Source organism: Papaver somniferum, chromosome 11 (assembly GCF_003573695.1).
Source record: "Papaver somniferum cultivar HN1 chromosome 11, ASM357369v1, whole genome shotgun sequence".
NCBI lineage: Eukaryota > Viridiplantae > Streptophyta > Magnoliopsida > Ranunculales > Papaveraceae > Papaver > Papaver somniferum.
In genome coordinates, this window is record NC_039368.1 from 50475433 (window position 1) to 50491856 (window position 16424).

At 35.9% G+C, this 16424-nt stretch overlaps 3 protein-coding genes across 3 annotated transcripts; 1 reads left to right on the forward strand and 2 right to left on the reverse strand.

The window, feature by feature from the left end:
* Nucleotides 1–7054: 7054 nt before the first annotated feature.
* LOC113322723 (alpha-L-arabinofuranosidase 1-like) lies at nt 7055–13199 on the forward strand. The gene is made up of 18 exons (XM_026570864.1): nt 7055–7253; nt 7945–8163; nt 8550–8604; nt 8969–9171; nt 9333–9454; nt 9579–9732; nt 9860–9929; nt 10090–10235; nt 10345–10390; nt 10491–10543; nt 10793–10937; nt 11078–11196; nt 11288–11359; nt 11438–11541; nt 11779–11835; nt 11949–12147; nt 12250–12393; nt 12698–13199. Exons 2-18 carry the CDS (start codon nt 7990–7992, stop codon nt 12854–12856), a joined length of 2022 nt encoding a protein of 673 aa, XP_026426649.1. The 5' UTR covers nt 7055–7253; nt 7945–7989; the 3' UTR covers nt 12857–13199.
* Nucleotides 13200–13641: 442 nt separating this feature from the next.
* Nucleotides 13642–15620, reverse strand: LOC113322724. Its single transcript, XM_026570865.1, has 2 exons — nt 14801–15620; nt 13642–14081 (listed from the first exon to the last, which is right to left on the reverse strand). Exons 1-2 carry the CDS (start codon nt 15252–15254, stop codon nt 13843–13845), a joined length of 693 nt encoding a protein of 230 aa, XP_026426650.1. The 5' UTR covers nt 15255–15620; the 3' UTR covers nt 13642–13842.
* Nucleotides 15621–15627: 7 nt separating this feature from the next.
* Nucleotides 15628–16029, reverse strand: LOC113324409 (protein ORAOV1 homolog). Its single transcript, XM_026572728.1, has one exon. It carries the CDS (start codon nt 16027–16029, stop codon nt 15628–15630), a length of 402 nt encoding a protein of 133 aa, XP_026428513.1.
* Nucleotides 16030–16424: the final 395 nt, after the last annotated feature.

Below are 16424 nucleotides of genomic sequence, written 5' to 3' on the forward strand. Positions count from 1 at the left end.
CATTATTGGTTCAACAATAGTTAACCAAAAGGTTAGCCATATGAGCATTTCATACCAACCATATTCTTCTTCACCATAACTAGTTCAAATGACTCAAATGAACTAGTTATAGAGTTGTTCAATTGCAAGGAAATCTTATGTACTACACAAAACACAATTGATGCAAAGATGATTTGATTCACTCGAATCGGTTCATGAACTTTATAGCCACGGTTTGCAAATTTCATTCCTTAGTCTTTATAAGTTTAAGTTCAGAAATCATCTTCAGATATATAACCTTCTTAAGTTCGCACACTAGGTTCGTGGACTTAAGCAACCGGGTAGAGTTTACAAACTCCAGCAGAAAATCTCGGCAATGACTTTTCACCGGCTCGCGGACTGGTACTCATGCAACTAGTTTGTCAACTCCAGCATAATTTCTCGGGATGAGAAGTTCGGAAGTTCGCGGACTGAGTTCGCGGACTTGGCAACAAGCCATTCTTCCGGTTTCTCTTGATCAAAAAAGTTCTCAAACTTTGGTTCAAGGGATAGGACTTATGCACATATGTGTTTCCACAACAATACTTATGTCCATCATTGGTTATGTAATCTAAACTCTCATTCCAACCATTGAAACATTCTTAGAGGACGTTATATAGTTGTTACACCATTTCTCTCCAAAGACATTTTCAAAGTGATTGAAACATATCATGACTTTCGTCACTAGGTAAAGATAAACATGGTCGAAGTGAAACCCATACCAACACATATTTCGAGATATAGATAGGAGAGGTATACTCGGCTCGAAATACCAAATGTCTATAATCTAAGTCTATATGTAGCATACGACTTTTTGTCTCAAGAAGTAAGAGATAGAGTAGATAGACTTTTGAGTGACAGATAAGTTCAAGTCTTCACATACCTTTTTGTCGAGAAGTTCCACCGGTTCTTTGAGTAGTTCTTCTTCTTGTATGATGAATCGCCATGAAGTCCTTGAGCTCAACTACACTTTCTATCCTAGTACGAGACTTAGCTATAGTAGACTAGAAATCAAGACTTATAGTTTTGATCACTAACATTGACAAACATGCTTGAGATAGAAACGCATGCAAGTTCGACCGAACAATGCTCTAACAATGTTAATTTCAAGTCAAGTTTTTTATCTAAAAGTGATTATTGATTGCTTTATTCCAGATATACCTTAGCTTAAATCCATAGCAACCTTGACCTTGAAAGTCTATATAAAGAGAACCTCAAACAACTTGGATTTTTGAATCCCTAGCACTATTCTTGCGTGTCCTAGTTGTAAACTAGAGTCATCCTCTCCTTTAAACCTTTTTAGGTTTAGCGACTAAAAAGACTTCACCTAGGGATTCGTGAATCCAGGTACAACTATCTTTATCTTTATAGTTTGTATATCCTGATCTTGCTTTGATTGTTGAGCCTTTAGCTCCAACAGGCAAGATAGATACAAATCATAAAGTTTTTTCGTCTCAGACTTTGTGATTCCACAAGTATCTACTTGTGAGGTGAATAATAATCTAGGCTTCTCTCCGAAAGTCATAAGACCAAATTTTAAGGTTTGCTATACTTTTTCTATTGCAATCGATTTCCTATCTCACCTTGATCTTTGATTAGAACGAGAAATCACATATATATAGGCTTATCTATGGGATGTAAGTTGGTTTAAAGTCTTCAATTGAGTTGAAGCAACTCTAAGGCTGTAAAGGACGTCAGTTAAGAGAATCAATTGCTCGGAGTCTTGTGCGATTCAAGAGCGTAAAGAGCGCGACTGTAACTGAATCGCTGTGAAGGTAGATTTGGTCTCAATTACATTCCAGTTCGAAGTTTTGATAGTAGGCTAGTGTCTCTAGATACTTAATATAGCTTGGTGTTCAAATCTGGACTAGGTCTCGGGGTTTTCTTGCATTTGCGGTTTTCTCGTAAACAAAATTTCTGGTATCTGTGTTATTTCTTTTTTTGCATTATATTGTTTATCTTTATAACTGAAATATCACATGTTTTACGTAAGTTAATACAAGTAGATAAGTCCACCGCAATTGTTGGATACAACTTGGTTGATCTTGGATATCGATCTTTGGAATCGTCCAAGTATTCTCACGGAATATCAGGTTCACGGGCTTGTCTCTGTTTACATTATGATTGTTAGAGAAAGAAATATAATCTCTTCTTATAATTCCTGATTGAGATTCATTAAGTTGTAACTCCTGGAATTGTAATTGAGTTTAGTCCATACAAGTTACCTAAGGAAAAGTTGGTGGTGTATTTTGATACCCCCGCATTTTTGGGAACTATGCCATGTTCTTGAAGATATTTAAAAAAATTTCCATGATTTATACCGTCTTGATCTTATCTACCATAATACTCTCCTCCTCGATCAGAATGAACAATCTTAATCTTCTTGTTCAGCTGGTTTACAACTTCCAAATGATAAATCTTAAACATATCTATGACTTCCGATTTGTGATCAATAAGGTACACATAAGCATACCTTGAGAAATTATCAATAAAAGAGATGAAATAACGCTGACCTCCGTGAGAAGGTCTAGGAAAATGTCCACATATGTATGTGTGGATTATTTCCAAAAGATCAGAACTACGAATGATGCTTGATCTTCTAAGTTTCACCACTTTCCTTTATTACAGTCTATGCAAGTATTAAAATGATTGAAATCTAATGATTCCAATATTCCATTTGTGACTAGCTTCTTCAAGTGTTATTTAGATATATGTCTAAGTCTTTTGTGCAACACCATCGATGAATTTTATTTAAAAATAGATCTTTATATTCCAGAAGAATAAGTAACCAAGGAATCAACTCACATGCATAATAATGGTGAAGCATAACAAATATCCAAAGATAAATTGTATAACCCATTAATTAAAACACCAGATCGAACATTCTGCATACTAAATCTAAGAGGGAGTTTACCAAATTCAAACATAAAATCATATCCAGATTCATCCAATCTAGAAACAGAAATTAAATTGCAACTAATACTAGGAACATAAGAGGTGTCTTCCAAATCTAAAATAAAACCTCAAGCTGAAACTATCCCAAAAGTTCCAACTCTTTTAACTTTAGCTAGATCCTTATTCACAAGAAAAAGTTTCTTATCAACCCTCTTATGAACCCCTACAAAGAATCCGAAATATGCATACAAGAACCAGATTTAACCCACTAAGTATTACTAGGAGTATCTAATAATTATTTTTCAAAACAAACAAAATCTGGATTACTACCTTCTTTTTCCTTCAACTATTCCTTATACTTGTAGCAATCTTTCTTAAAATGTTCAATCTTACGGCAAAAAAAAACACTCCTTATTACCATTTACTTTTGAATTGGTTTCCTTTTGTTTCGCAATAGAAGTAAAGGCCTGGCCAGATCCATTCTTATCATTAGACACCTGATCAGATCCACTCTTCTTATTAAAGTTTCTTTTAAAACATTTCTTCTTAAAGTTTTTCTTATTTGCTCCATGATAAGCTAAGTTCCACCTTACCCTGGTTTTGTCGTTCTTCTTCCATCACACAATAAGCAATTAACTCATTTACAATCCACTTCTTTTCTTGCGCATTATGGTTCCCTTTGAAAGTTTAAAAGGAGCGAGGAAGAGGCGCAACAACTAAATGAACGAAAAAATCAGTACCTAGGTCCATTTCTAACTCCTTAAATGAAATGATAAGCTTTGACAGCTTGAGGATGTGCTCACGGACATTTCCATGTCCATCATACTTGAGAGAAATGAGCTGGGTTAAATAGGTAAACTGAAGTGCCTTCTTGGACCCTGTAAATTGGTCCTCTGTGTCTTTCATTAGGTATTTCGCAGTATCCTTAGTTGGAATTCCACCTCGAATATCATCTCCTATTAAGGGCTTAGTGGTCATCATCGTCATTCGAGATACTCAGTCTTAGCAAATTTAGTTTCATTTGGTTCAGGAACTTCCAGCATGTCTTCGCTGAGAGCAATTTCATATTACATACATCCCAAAACAATTTCAAGCTGCGACTTCCATTTCTTGAAATGAAAAGCACTTAGTGGTTCAATTTCAGTCAAATGTGGTTGGACAGTACTCCCCTCGATAATTGTTAACAGTTCACCATTATAGTAATGGGTTAAGAAATCTGTTCGTCGATAAAATACAATTTCAATGTATACAACAAAACTTTTATTTAACGACAAACACAATTCCATTGTATATAAAAACTTGTAAATCATTCTTAGGGTATAACTGAAATACTTAGTGTGTATTATACAACAAACAACTTTCCACACTACATGACATCGATACACATTCAGTATATACACCTTTAGGCGGTAATAACATATATCGCATCCCTATATGCGATGAAGAGTGCCTACAAAAATAATTTATCGGGATTAGGTTCGATAAAAACACTTCCCTGTCTCTGGGTAAGGGTTATTTATTTCTGATTAATCCCTATAAATCATTTTGTCCTACCCAGTTCACACCTAAAACCACTAGACACCTTTCAACAATCCTAGTAACTCACTGTTTGTAGGTACATACTTGTGATCTAACAAGTCATAAACTAAAATCAATTGAATGAACATAAAAATACAAAACAATCACCTTGGGTAGACTTAAAGGTTGTATAATTTATGCTTTTGGGATGATCACTTTATTGGTCCTCCGTAACCTAATACAGGATGAACCTTGTCGTGTTAGGTTTACAATCGTACTTGAACTATGATAACACTTACTTGATATACATTCGGTTTAATGGCATACTATCTCACACAACATATAAATCAATATCCATTAATGTCTAAGTAGTTATGAATAGTCAGTGAATAACAGTTAACCCGAGCAACTGATTAACATGTGAAATTTGCAAACCGTGTTGTAACTCAACTATTATGTTTAGCAATTTCACATGTTAACCCGACACACCACAAGTAGGCCACCTACTTTCTTTGCATTTTTGCTTAGCAATTTCTTAGTTTGTTTTTGCTTGGCCGGTAGAAAATGCATTTCCCAAATGGAAAATGGCTGCCCCGCCTAAGTCGAGTGATTTAAGATTACTAATAGGGATACCAAATTATTTGGGGGTGTACCACTTTAGATATAAGACAAACAATCTCTTGTCTTTGGATTGGTACACTCCCAGGCAAATTGGCACCTCCCATTAGCAGCCTTGGAGTGATTGGGTCAATTAGTTACTTGGTACTTGGTCCCTAAATTAAAAGAAAACACCAAGGAAAGCACTGTATCTGATGTAGTGGTCGAGTCTATCCATGTGTTGGTAGGCTATTTCATCCTACTTCTTTTAGATATCAGGAGTTACGCTGTAAACGTCGAGTTTGTGACAATGCAGCTAGCTTGCTTTAGATTATAAGCGCAAGTATAGTGGGGCTGCGGCAAACTGACAGGACATTCGGTTTTGAGTTAATTTTAGTTACATTATATGCCAACACACAACCTTGTTTCGGATAAAAAGAAGAAAGGAACAAAAATCATATAAAATTGGCACTCATCCTTGGAGTAAACGCAAGGCAATGCCTTTAATGATGTGATTGAAATGAAATCTTCACGCCTCAATCATACTTCTGGTTCTATAATGAGTATTAGATCAGGTAAAATTATCAAGGAAATATCCTCATCTGATCTCTTGTTCCGCAGTTGCCGTATCAAGGCTTGCCAAGGCAGAAAGACAGTATTTTTTTTCCTAATATTTTTAGGGGAGACTTTTTTATTCCCATCACATAGGTGTGGTTATGGGATATCCTAATAGTTAGAAAATGCATATATATGCTCTTTTGCAATCGGTAGTTTAGTGTTGATTTTATCAACCGATTATGATTGTGTTCTTCTCTTTTTCCCTTTGTTTTGAAAAAAATTAAATTTGGCTCTACCATCACAAACGGTAAAAAATAAACATCACGAAACTACCGATTATGAAAATAGATATATTCAAAATCCCATTGGTTTGTGAAAATTTTGAATATGGGGCGACTACCATAATCGGTAGATAATAAACATCATAAAACTACCGATTGTACAATCGGTAGGCAATAAACATCACGAAACAACCGACTGTGAAAATAGAGAAATCCAAAGTTCTCATTCGTTTATGAAAATTTTGAAATTGAAGCTACTACCACAATCGATAGATAATGAACATCATGAAAATTCGAAAATTTACTACCGATGATGATTGTGTAGAGAATTCGAAAATTTAAGGATTTTGGCACAATCCAATTTTGGGGCTGCATTGTAATCGGAAACCAATAAAATATCATTTTGTACCGATTATAGACATATTTTGGCTCAGCAGTTTACAATCGGTAGACATGGTACTCCTTATCTACCGATTCTGGGTTATTCTGAACCATGTGAAAATGAAATTTCTTCTATATAATAATCCTTTTGCCGATTGTAAACTAACTACCGATTATGGAGGACATATTTGTCATTTTGAAAAATTTGAGATAAGGGATAGTTTTTAGATTTGGATGATCCTATTTATTTTATTAATCGCCCCTAATTCTTTCGGGATCGCCCCTAAAAATGACTCGATTTTTTTTACCGGGCATTTGGAATAGATATGTATTTTACCGGCTTTACAAGGCAACTTGAATGAACCTGTTGGTCACAAGTTACCGAGATACCAAGCATCAGTACGATAGAAGTAAAAGAAGTCTTTGTCATTGACTCACTGCCCATCATCTGCCAACCTTGTTGTGAAGTACGCAAACAAGACATACCATCCTACACAAAACTACTCCATAATCACGTACAAATATACAGAACTACTTGTGGGACCCATATACTATTTCTGTTCAGTCTCTAGTCTCCACGTTTGAATCTCCGGTGGTTATACAAGTGCGGCGAGGATTTCTGCATTGCCGGTACAGGAAAATGATACCATCCTCTTCATACACTCCTCGTACAGTAATACCTCTACACTTTCCAACACGCATGGCAAAGATAAGACTTAATCCACACTTCCACAGTTCCACGTCACTGTCCCCCAAACATAGAAAATTGAAACTTTTAATTAAACAATTAGCTTCGTTTCTTAACTTAACTTGGTAGTTGCGGGAAAGCGATATTTGGATAAACCAACAAGGAAATCTAAGGCCAGCTCGATTAAGTCTTCTTCTTTTTCTTCCTATAAATTCCATCAGCTTCCCAGTATCCCTCCATCAGTTTTTTAATCCAAACTTACCCGAACCCTAAAATTGGTTAATCTCCCGTCCATTTTCTTTTGATCGAGTTTTGAGGTAACAATTTTTGTTTTTGAGTTTGATCTTTTATATTTTCTTCAGATTTCCATGCAACAATCACTCGTCTTTTGACTTTTTCTCAGTATCATACTCTGTTTTACTTCCCTGTGATTCTAATCGCATGTACTCAAGTGTTGCTGATTTCTGGTTTCGCAATTGAAATCACTTCACTCAAGTGTCGTAGTTTTTCTATTCATCGTTGAGGCACGTGTCAATGCCTTCAGGTTCTGATAAACGTGTAAAATTTCACATTAGCTTACATACAAGATTATGCTATCGTTATTCATTAATGGTTAATCACTTCATTGGACTACTTGCTTTTGTTTCTTTTACTAAAAAAAAATGGAAAAATCCAAAGAAATCTGTTTCTCTTGCACTAAATTATGAACACAGTAAGTTATAGTGTTCTATTGTGATTAATAAAGTTAACATTTTAATTATCATTGAATGTGATAGCCAATTTACTGAAATGTCAGTTTATCAGTAAGTTGTTATGAATCTGCACTATGACATTATGGTTGTTATACAACATATACAAATTTGGTTTAGATAGTGTCACAAAATATGAATTATTTGAGTTAAAGTTCTTATCTCTTATCTTAGGATTCCTATCATTATCATACCCTGTCCTACTCTCTCAATTATCAATCTAACTGATAATTTTTTCTGTGTATTTATATTGCTTCAGCGTCGAAAGGATCTTTATTAAATGCAGTGAAGTCTTGAAGACACAATGGATTCTCGTAATTTACTTCTTAGTATTCTCTTTTATGCCTTCATTGGGATATGTTTGTTGTACCCGAGTTTTGTCATAGGAGAAACAAATGCTCAACCTGCTCACCTGATTGTAAATGCATCACAAGGTGGCTCAAAGATTCCTGACACTCTTTTTGGTATTTTCTTTGAGGTGATTTACTGACTTCTGATTATCAAAGTTCATTTGTTTCGTTTGCGTCGACTGCAATTTGAGTAGTGTTTGTCTTCTTCTATGTTCTTAATTTCAAAGTCCTGCATTCTGCATCTCTTATATTGTCAAATACAAGTCGACTCCACTGTATCTCTCAAATACACTTTGCCATATTTTGTTTTTCACATCTTCATCATGAATACAGAATATATGCCTACTGCCTTTGTGGATTGTCAACTATGGTAACCCAGAAACCCCAGAAGAATGTATAGGGTCTTAAGGTATTGGCTGCCTAAGTCCCTGACCTAATTGGGGATAGGCGGACGAGTTTCTTTTTCTTTTTTTTTGTGGTTATGGGAGGTGAGCTGTAATTGTTTTTTGTATAGGAAATCAACCATGCTGGAGCTGGCGGGCTATGGGCTGAGCTTGTTAGCAACAGAGGTTAATTCTCAATCTCTTGATTTTTCTCCCAGTTTTAAAGAAGAAAATATTCGATTAAATTGATGCAAAACATAAATGGCATTCCATTTTCAATATGTACTGCATATTATTATTTTTGTGCTTGTTAACAGATATTCTGTTGACTTAATGTACTGCATATCGTATGTGGAAACTTTGAAATGGGCAACATACCTGTCTTTCATAGCAATTAAATTAGTATATATATAACAACTCTATCATGCTTCTGTGATATCTCTTTCATCTGCAAACCCCCCAGAACCATAAACATAGCTATTGTGTTAGCTTCAATCCATGATTTACATTTTGGTTTAGCAATAAAGGTGCTAACTAAGTTTGCTTTCAGGATTTGAAGCTGGTGGCCAGAATATTCCTTCCAACATTGATCCATGGTCTATTATCGGGGATGAGTCATCGGTTATCATATCAACTGACCGTTCTTCACTTTTCGAACGCAATAAGATAGCTCTTCGAATGGATGTACTCTGTGAGAACAAAGGCTGCCCAACTGGAGGAGTTGGAATATATAATCCTGGATACTGGGGCATGGTAAGGAACAAAGTTTAACATATTTCAGGAAGTGTTTTAACTTCTCCACATCATTACACACAATCACCAATATCGCTGTCAACATTTCTCAATCTCTGAGAAATGTCCATGTGATTTGATATTTGTTGACGTTTGATTTATGTTCATCTTTTTAATGGCAGAACATTGAAAACGGAAAGTCCTATAAAGTGATTTTTTATACTAAGTCACTTGATTCGGTTGACATCTCAGTTTCGTTGGCCAGCACAAATGGATCGCAAATCCTGGCTACCTCCAACATCTTGTGAGCATTTTTTTTTCTTGCTTCAAAATATAAACACCTTGAGTTTTAGTATTGCTTCCCTTGTACAGAAGATTTCCTTGTATACTTTACTGGTGAATTCTAAACTGCTTATTTATTCTTTTAGGGCTTCCTCTTCTGAAGTTTCAAACTGGAAAAAAGTAGAGCTTCAGTTGGAAGCCAAGGGAACAGACCATTATGCAAGACTTCAGTTGACAACAACTAAGAAAGGGGTAATTTGGTTTGACCAGGTGTCAGCCATGCCCGTGGACACTTATAAGGTGCACTTGGCGGCAGTTTTGTCCTGATTTTTTTTTTTCTGCTTCACACTTACAATATTGCATCTGCACATGAATTTTTCTATAGTACGAACTCTATAACTTTTCTTCCAAACTTTCCTTAATACAGGGCCGTGGTTTCCGTAAGGAACTTGTTCAGATGCTTGCAAATCTCAAACCTCGTTTTATCAGATTTCCAGGTAAACAGTGGATTCATCCCTTTAAATTGCCTTGGTTGAGTTAATATTGATATGTATTATATTATAAGTGTAAATAGTCTGGTTGTTTAGTGGTGGTGAAACGAGTGGTTCCTCGTGTAAGCTTAAGCACTATTTAAGTTTGGTGTTAATTTTCCATTAGGTGGCTGCTTCGTTGAAGGTGAATGGTTAAGAAATGCATTTCGCTGGAAAGAAAGTGTTGGTCCATGGGAGGAGCGACCCGGACATTTTGGCGATGTTTGGATGTATTGGACTGACGATGGGCTAGGATATTTCGAGTTTCTTCAAGTAAGCATCATATAATATTCCTTGAGAAGAGTCCGTTTATCATTATGGGGTCTTTCTCTCAATTCCGGATGACTTTTAATACAGTTTAAATTACTGTTTCTCACTTCAGTTGGCGGAGGACCTTGGATCCTTGCCGGTTTGGGTAATCAACAATGGTACCTCTCGTTTGCTCCAACATCTTTTTTTTTTCTAATTGCTCTTTTGCTCAGAACTCTTAGGAATTTCGATGTGTGCTTATCTTGCGTCTCTTTACAGGAATTAGCCATCAGGACCAAGTATCTACTTCCTCCATCTTACCTTTTGTCCAGGTAAGTCTTCAGCCGCGGGGATCTTCTCTTAGATCTCATGCCGAAAACTGTAAATGATTGTCGTAAAGTAGTACAATTTCTGATTTTTTTTTTTTTTGTTTGATGGAAATTCAGAACTTCCAGTTTAAAATTAGTGTCAAGTTCTTAATTCTCTATTTCACAGTCTAAAGTCACTTCATGGAACTTTTATGTTGCATTCTTTGATCCTTTATACAAAGATAAGTATATCATGTGTATTTCGCAATGCAGGAAATGCTTGAAAGCATTGAGTTTGCCAGAGGTGACGCAAATACAAAATGGGGTTCTGTGCGTGCTGCAATGGGGCACCCGGAACCTTTCAACTTAAAATATGTTGCAATTGGAAATGAAGATTGTGGAAAGAAAAACTATCGCGGTATGCATATTTTATCCCGGCATACACTCCTATTCTTTTCCTTCGACAGAAAATTTCCAGCATATGAGAGCTTAGAAGGACAGATTGAGAGCAATTGAGTGATCTTAGATCGATTGACTCTGACCTTGTTTCTTGTTTAGGAAACTATCTCAAGTTCTATGATGCTCTAAAAAGATCTTACCCGGACATCAGAATTATCTCAAATTGTGATGGCTCTTCTCAAAAGCTGGATCACCCAGCCGATATGTATGATTTTCATGTAAGGGAAAGTGTAAGCATTATTCGGTCTATTAATACTGTTTCCTTTTTCTTTATACATTTTTTCTTGACTTCTCATTGTCTTCGTGTAGATTTACACATCTGCTAGCAGAATTTTTTCTATGAACCACCAGTTCGATCATACATCACATACTGGTCCTAAGGTATAATATATCCTCGACTTTATAACATCCGGTTGATTGAAGTATACTGTTACTCGTCTCACTTCAACACAAATTTAGGCTTTTGTGAGCGAATATGCTGTAACTGGAACTGATGCTGGAATAGGTAGTTTCTTAGCAGCATTGGGCGAAGCTGGTTTCCTCATTGGGCTTGAAAAAAACAGGTCTCGTCCACATGCTTTACATTACAGCATATATTCTTCAGAATCATTTAATAGCGAATGATGAATAATTATCGTTTAATGATTTCCATCAGCAGTTCGAAAAACTTGAGATATCTGAATTTACAATTTTTCAATATCCTGAACTTCACCTTTAAATTTCCTCTTGTTCTTTCAGATTTTATCTTCTCCCTAACCATCACGGTTTTCACTGAATTTTTTTCTTCTTTTCCTATACAGTGATGTTATTGAGATGGCAAGTTATGCACCACTTTTTGTCAATGACAATGACCGAAGGTATTCTATCTCTCTATATGTTGACCTTACCTTCGCTTTCCTTATATCAATGTAGTTTAAGGAGCTTTCACTATTTACTCTCTAAAGAATTGGGTAATTTTTGAATGATCTAGGTGGAGACCAGATGCGATTGTCTTCAATTCGTGGAAGCAATATGGAACACCTAGCTATTGGATGCAACAATTCTTTGCAGAGTCCAGTGGTGCAACTCTTCTTAATCACGTACTTCAGTCGAATTTATCATCATCTTTGGTTGCCTCTACTATTAAGTGGAGAAGTTCAGAGGATAACACCGACTACATTAGAATAAAGGTCTTCAACATCACTCCTTCGAGTCTAAAATTACCATGCTGTTCTTACTATCATTGTCTGTTCTCAAACGAGTCTATCCTTGATTCTTAAAAACCAAAACAGATTGTCAACTTTGGAGGCGAAGCAGTGAATCTTAAGATCTCGCTGGATGGATTAACAAACTCAAAATATTTTACTGGATCAACAAAAACTATACTGACATCCAAGAATCTAATGGATGAGAATTCATTCACTGAACCAAACAAGGTCTGCTTTCTTGCTTTTTCCTATTATTCATGGTATGGTGGTTCAACCATGGGTTTGCTTCCCATAGGTCATTCATTTAAATCCCCTCAAGATTACCAGGAATTTCTTTAGCAATGGCTACCTTTACATGCCCCATAGTTAAGACCAAAATGTAGATACCGGGGTTTCCATTTATCAACAGTAACAGCAATTAAAAAAAGTGGGCAAGAAGTCCATCTAACATGTTATTATGAAGCAAAACAATTAGTAGTAGATTGAATAATTAGTTACTGATTGAATTTGTTTGGCATTTGTTCTTATACAGGTGGTGCCAGTTCAGAGTCTATTTGAAAATGCAGGGGAAGAAATGGATGTAATGCTTCCCCCACATTCCTTCTCATCTTTTGATTTGTTAACAAAATCGAACGATCTCCTCATTTCGAGTGTCGTTGATCCTGTTTATAATTCTGCTGCTACTGCTTGAAATAAAATAATTAAGTTATAAGAAAAATGGAGAATATTATATATATTATCTTTTACCACATAATGAGAAGAGGCCACTCGTTTAGGGTCGATTAAATAATATCAAAATCGTTAAGGATCTGGGTTTCTTAGTTGCATTACTATCAAAAGACGCTAGCTGAAACTATTACAGTTCCTAGCGTGTTGTTCAGTGGAAGAAAGTTTATTTTGACAGTTCCTACTTCCTAGTGTGTTTAGAAGAAAAAAAGATTATATCCATTCTGTTGAAAAGATGAATTTTTAAGGAAATAAACCCAGTAGCCTTCTCTTTTGCTGGGGGCTCTGCTTTTGAGTATTGTTGCAAATCTAGAATTGCTGGAATTTTATCAAATATATTTATTTACAATTATGCAACCTTATTTGCACATTGGGGTAATTGAAGTTCCTTGAACTTGAACGCAACAAACAGTGAAATAACCTTTCCCATACTTGAACGCAACCTGGTTAGGTTCGAAACACTTGCTTACATCTGGGGAGTAAAGTACATGCTGTTGGCAACAGTTTATGCACACTGCAGCTGCAGGCTCCCACCCCTGTCTATGCCGCTGAATGATTTAAGGTGTGCCTTTTTTCTCAACCAAATGTATATTTCCAAAAGAGAAAAGAAAAGCAAAACACAGAGATTACCCAAATCCCCAAAGTAAGCTATTTTGTCTCTATAGATAATAGATGCAAAAGCAAAACAGCAGGGTTCTAACTATTAAAAACAAAACAGAAGCTACTTCTATTATAATGGCATTTGAACAATTAAAAACAAAACAGAAGTTACTTTGATGGTAATGGCATTTGAACAATCAATTCAGATGGAAAAACTTGTTGTTTTCAAAATTTTATCACATCATCGAATTTAGTTTCAAGCAACTTTCAACGACCTTCTCCTGAGAAGAATCCTTCTAATACCCTTCCCTACATTTATCCCTCTTCAACCACGAGTCGTTCGACTTCATGTTAAACCTGATCAGCAATGAATTTACTTGGCTCCAACAGATTGCACGCCACCTCAATGATGTCCTCACCATGTGCAAGTGCCATTGCTTGAACAGACGAAATCCCTCCTACTCGCCCACTCACCCTTCTTGAAATCCTACGAACAGCAGTTATTTTATTAGTGAAGATGGGCACGTTATAGTTATCAACCCACTGAGTTGCTCCGACTACCACAACCCCTTCAGTTGGCGTTGCTTGAACTGCAGATTTTATGTGAAAAATCATTAGTACTTCAACGATAACAAGGTATTAAGAACAGAGAAGTACAAGTTTTCTAAACACAAAACAAATAATACTAATATGTTTCTGATCCATCCTCCTGGAAACTAAAGAATGAATTACATGGGGATTAATTTAAGGAGAATAACTTCCATCTACGAGATGAAGAAAAGACTCCAAACTTGGGAGCAAAAGAATGTAGGAGTGTTTGTAACATTGAGATGTTAAGTATAGGCCAATGATCATGATCCAAATACACTGAGATGTTAAGAAGACTTCAACTTAGGATAGTCATAGCCTTTTATTCAATAAAGCGGCTATTCCCTGATTGAATAAACAGGAGTTTATTACAGAACGTGGCAAGAACATAAGGGTGTGTGTTCTCATTACTTAATCAGAGATGGGGATATACAGGAAGGATACATAAAAGCTAAGAGTACATACGCTGCTATGCATATGAAGGTGGATTAGAAGATGAGACCTTCAAATGGAACAGATTCTTGGAGGAACAAGTAATAATAAAGATTTTCTGTTCAGTATTTAAAAAGCTCCTTTAACCTTAGTAAGAAAATAATATATATAGTAGTTTTGCCAAAATGATAACTTGAACTAATAAACTATATGGGATCCAGAACTATTTTGCAACAAAAAGAGCGACTGTATAATCTGATTATAACTACTCAAGGATTAAATGACAAACCTTGAAGACTGGAGCCGATGTCAGTTGCCACCAACTCTGCAAGCCTAGCTGTTCCGTCCAGAGAAGTTTGAGCTAGAGGGTGGAAGGAAATATGGTCCACAACTCTGAGCCGAGGATGAGTCCCACAATTTAACTCAAGGTCTATAGAATCAAAAGCAGCTTTAACCACTGCCACCACAGCTTTTCTAACGGCACCAGATCCATCGACCGCATTTGGAGTAAACTTAGAAACAATGGTGTACCCAACCCGATTATAAGCTTCATCTTCAAACTTGTTAACAACAGCCACCCCTTGGTATAGCTTGGTAGCTTTCTCAGTTGACTCTAGTGCTGTCCTATTACGACTTTCAGCCTTTTGCCTCCTTCGCTTGCTGTTGGTCTTTTTCATGCCATTCTTCGAATCCCTATTTCGAAAGCATCGAGGCAAGGTCCTCTGGCTCATCAACTTGAACATTTCTCTTGTTTCGATCTCCACGAACTATAGAAAATAGATTACGTAGTAACACAACGGTATTAACAAGAAAAATTGAGGATAGATTACATCACATACCAATCCTTTCAGTCGAAGTAAAAGTTACAATAGAGACCACAATAAATAATGAAAAATAAATTGTGTAAGTTAAAAACAACAATATTATCACTTCATAGTATTGTATTGACATCAATTACTACAAACAACATAAACTGGTAGATTAAATTCATAACTCTTGATCACATAAGGACTAATCCATGAACACACAAGTGAACAAAGAAAGCAATACCAAATTATCAAATAAAGCTACGTGGAAAGTAAGAATACCATAGATGAGAAAGCGATAATCTCCTCGTCAAAAATCAAGGCTCTTTCCGTGCTCCAATTTCATTGACAACGTAGCTGAAATAACTTTAAATTTCAATCTCAAAGCATTCATAATCTCTTGAACCTTCTCATTCTCAGGATCAAAAACTGGATAAGTTTTGATTAATTCAGTCATCTGTTTAATATTGTTTTGAATCCTAGATGAAAAACAATTGGGTTCAATTTTAATAGCTGAGTTCCAAACATCTAAACAACCTTGATAATACCCTAATTCTGCTCCAACTTCGAACCCTAATTTTAAGCCTACTTGTTTCCCATCTTCTTTTCCTGAAATCAGACCATCTTTATATCCTGCATCAATTCCTTCCTGGCGGTGTGTATCATCTAAAGAGTTTATTGCATCCCATGAGTTAATAGAAAGAGATTCCATGATTTTGTGGTGGAGACGGAAAGAGTGAAGGGAAGAGGATTGATTTAACCTACGTCGACTAAAATCTAAATAATATCAAAGTGTTGCAACTCGCAGAAAGAGAAGAGAAGAGTAACTCTTCTAGCCGCCGGGTTCAACTTTGAGCAGGTTTTACTTTCCTGGGAGGTACTAAAGGAATGAAGCGTATCAGTTCCGGCGAAAATACGTTTTGGTCCAAAATCCCATCCAAATATACTGGCTAGTCCAAAATCCCATCCCATTCAACTAGGTCCAAATTAATCTATTTTATGAAAAATACACAGATAACCCTCTTGATTTACGATTTAATTCAAATATTTACAGTTTAGTTCGAAGTGGCTTATAAAGATGTCAGCAGTTTTAAATAATATATAAAA

Coding starts and splice junctions, on each gene's coding strand:
- LOC113322723 (XM_026570864.1), top strand. CDS start 7,990: ATGGATTCTCGTAATTTACTTCTTAGTATTCTCTTTTATGCCTTCATT. Junction 10,391..10,490: donor GGTTTGGGTAATCAACAATG/GTACCTCTCGTT, acceptor GTCTCTTTACAG/GAATTAGCCATCAGGACCAA. Junction 10,938..11,077: donor TGGAAAGAAAAACTATCGCG/GTATGCATATTT, acceptor TTTCTTGTTTAG/GAAACTATCTCAAGTTCTAT.
- LOC113322724 (XM_026570865.1), bottom strand. CDS start 15,254: ATGTTCAAGTTGATGAGCCAGAGGACCTTGCCTCGATGCTTTCGAAAT. Junction 14,082..14,800: donor CATCGGCTCCAGTCTTCAAG/GTTTGTCATTTA, acceptor TAAAATCTGCAG/TTCAAGCAACGCCAACTGAA.
- LOC113324409 (XM_026572728.1), bottom strand. CDS start 16,029: ATGGAATCTCTTTCTATTAACTCATGGGATGCAATAAACTCTTTAGAT.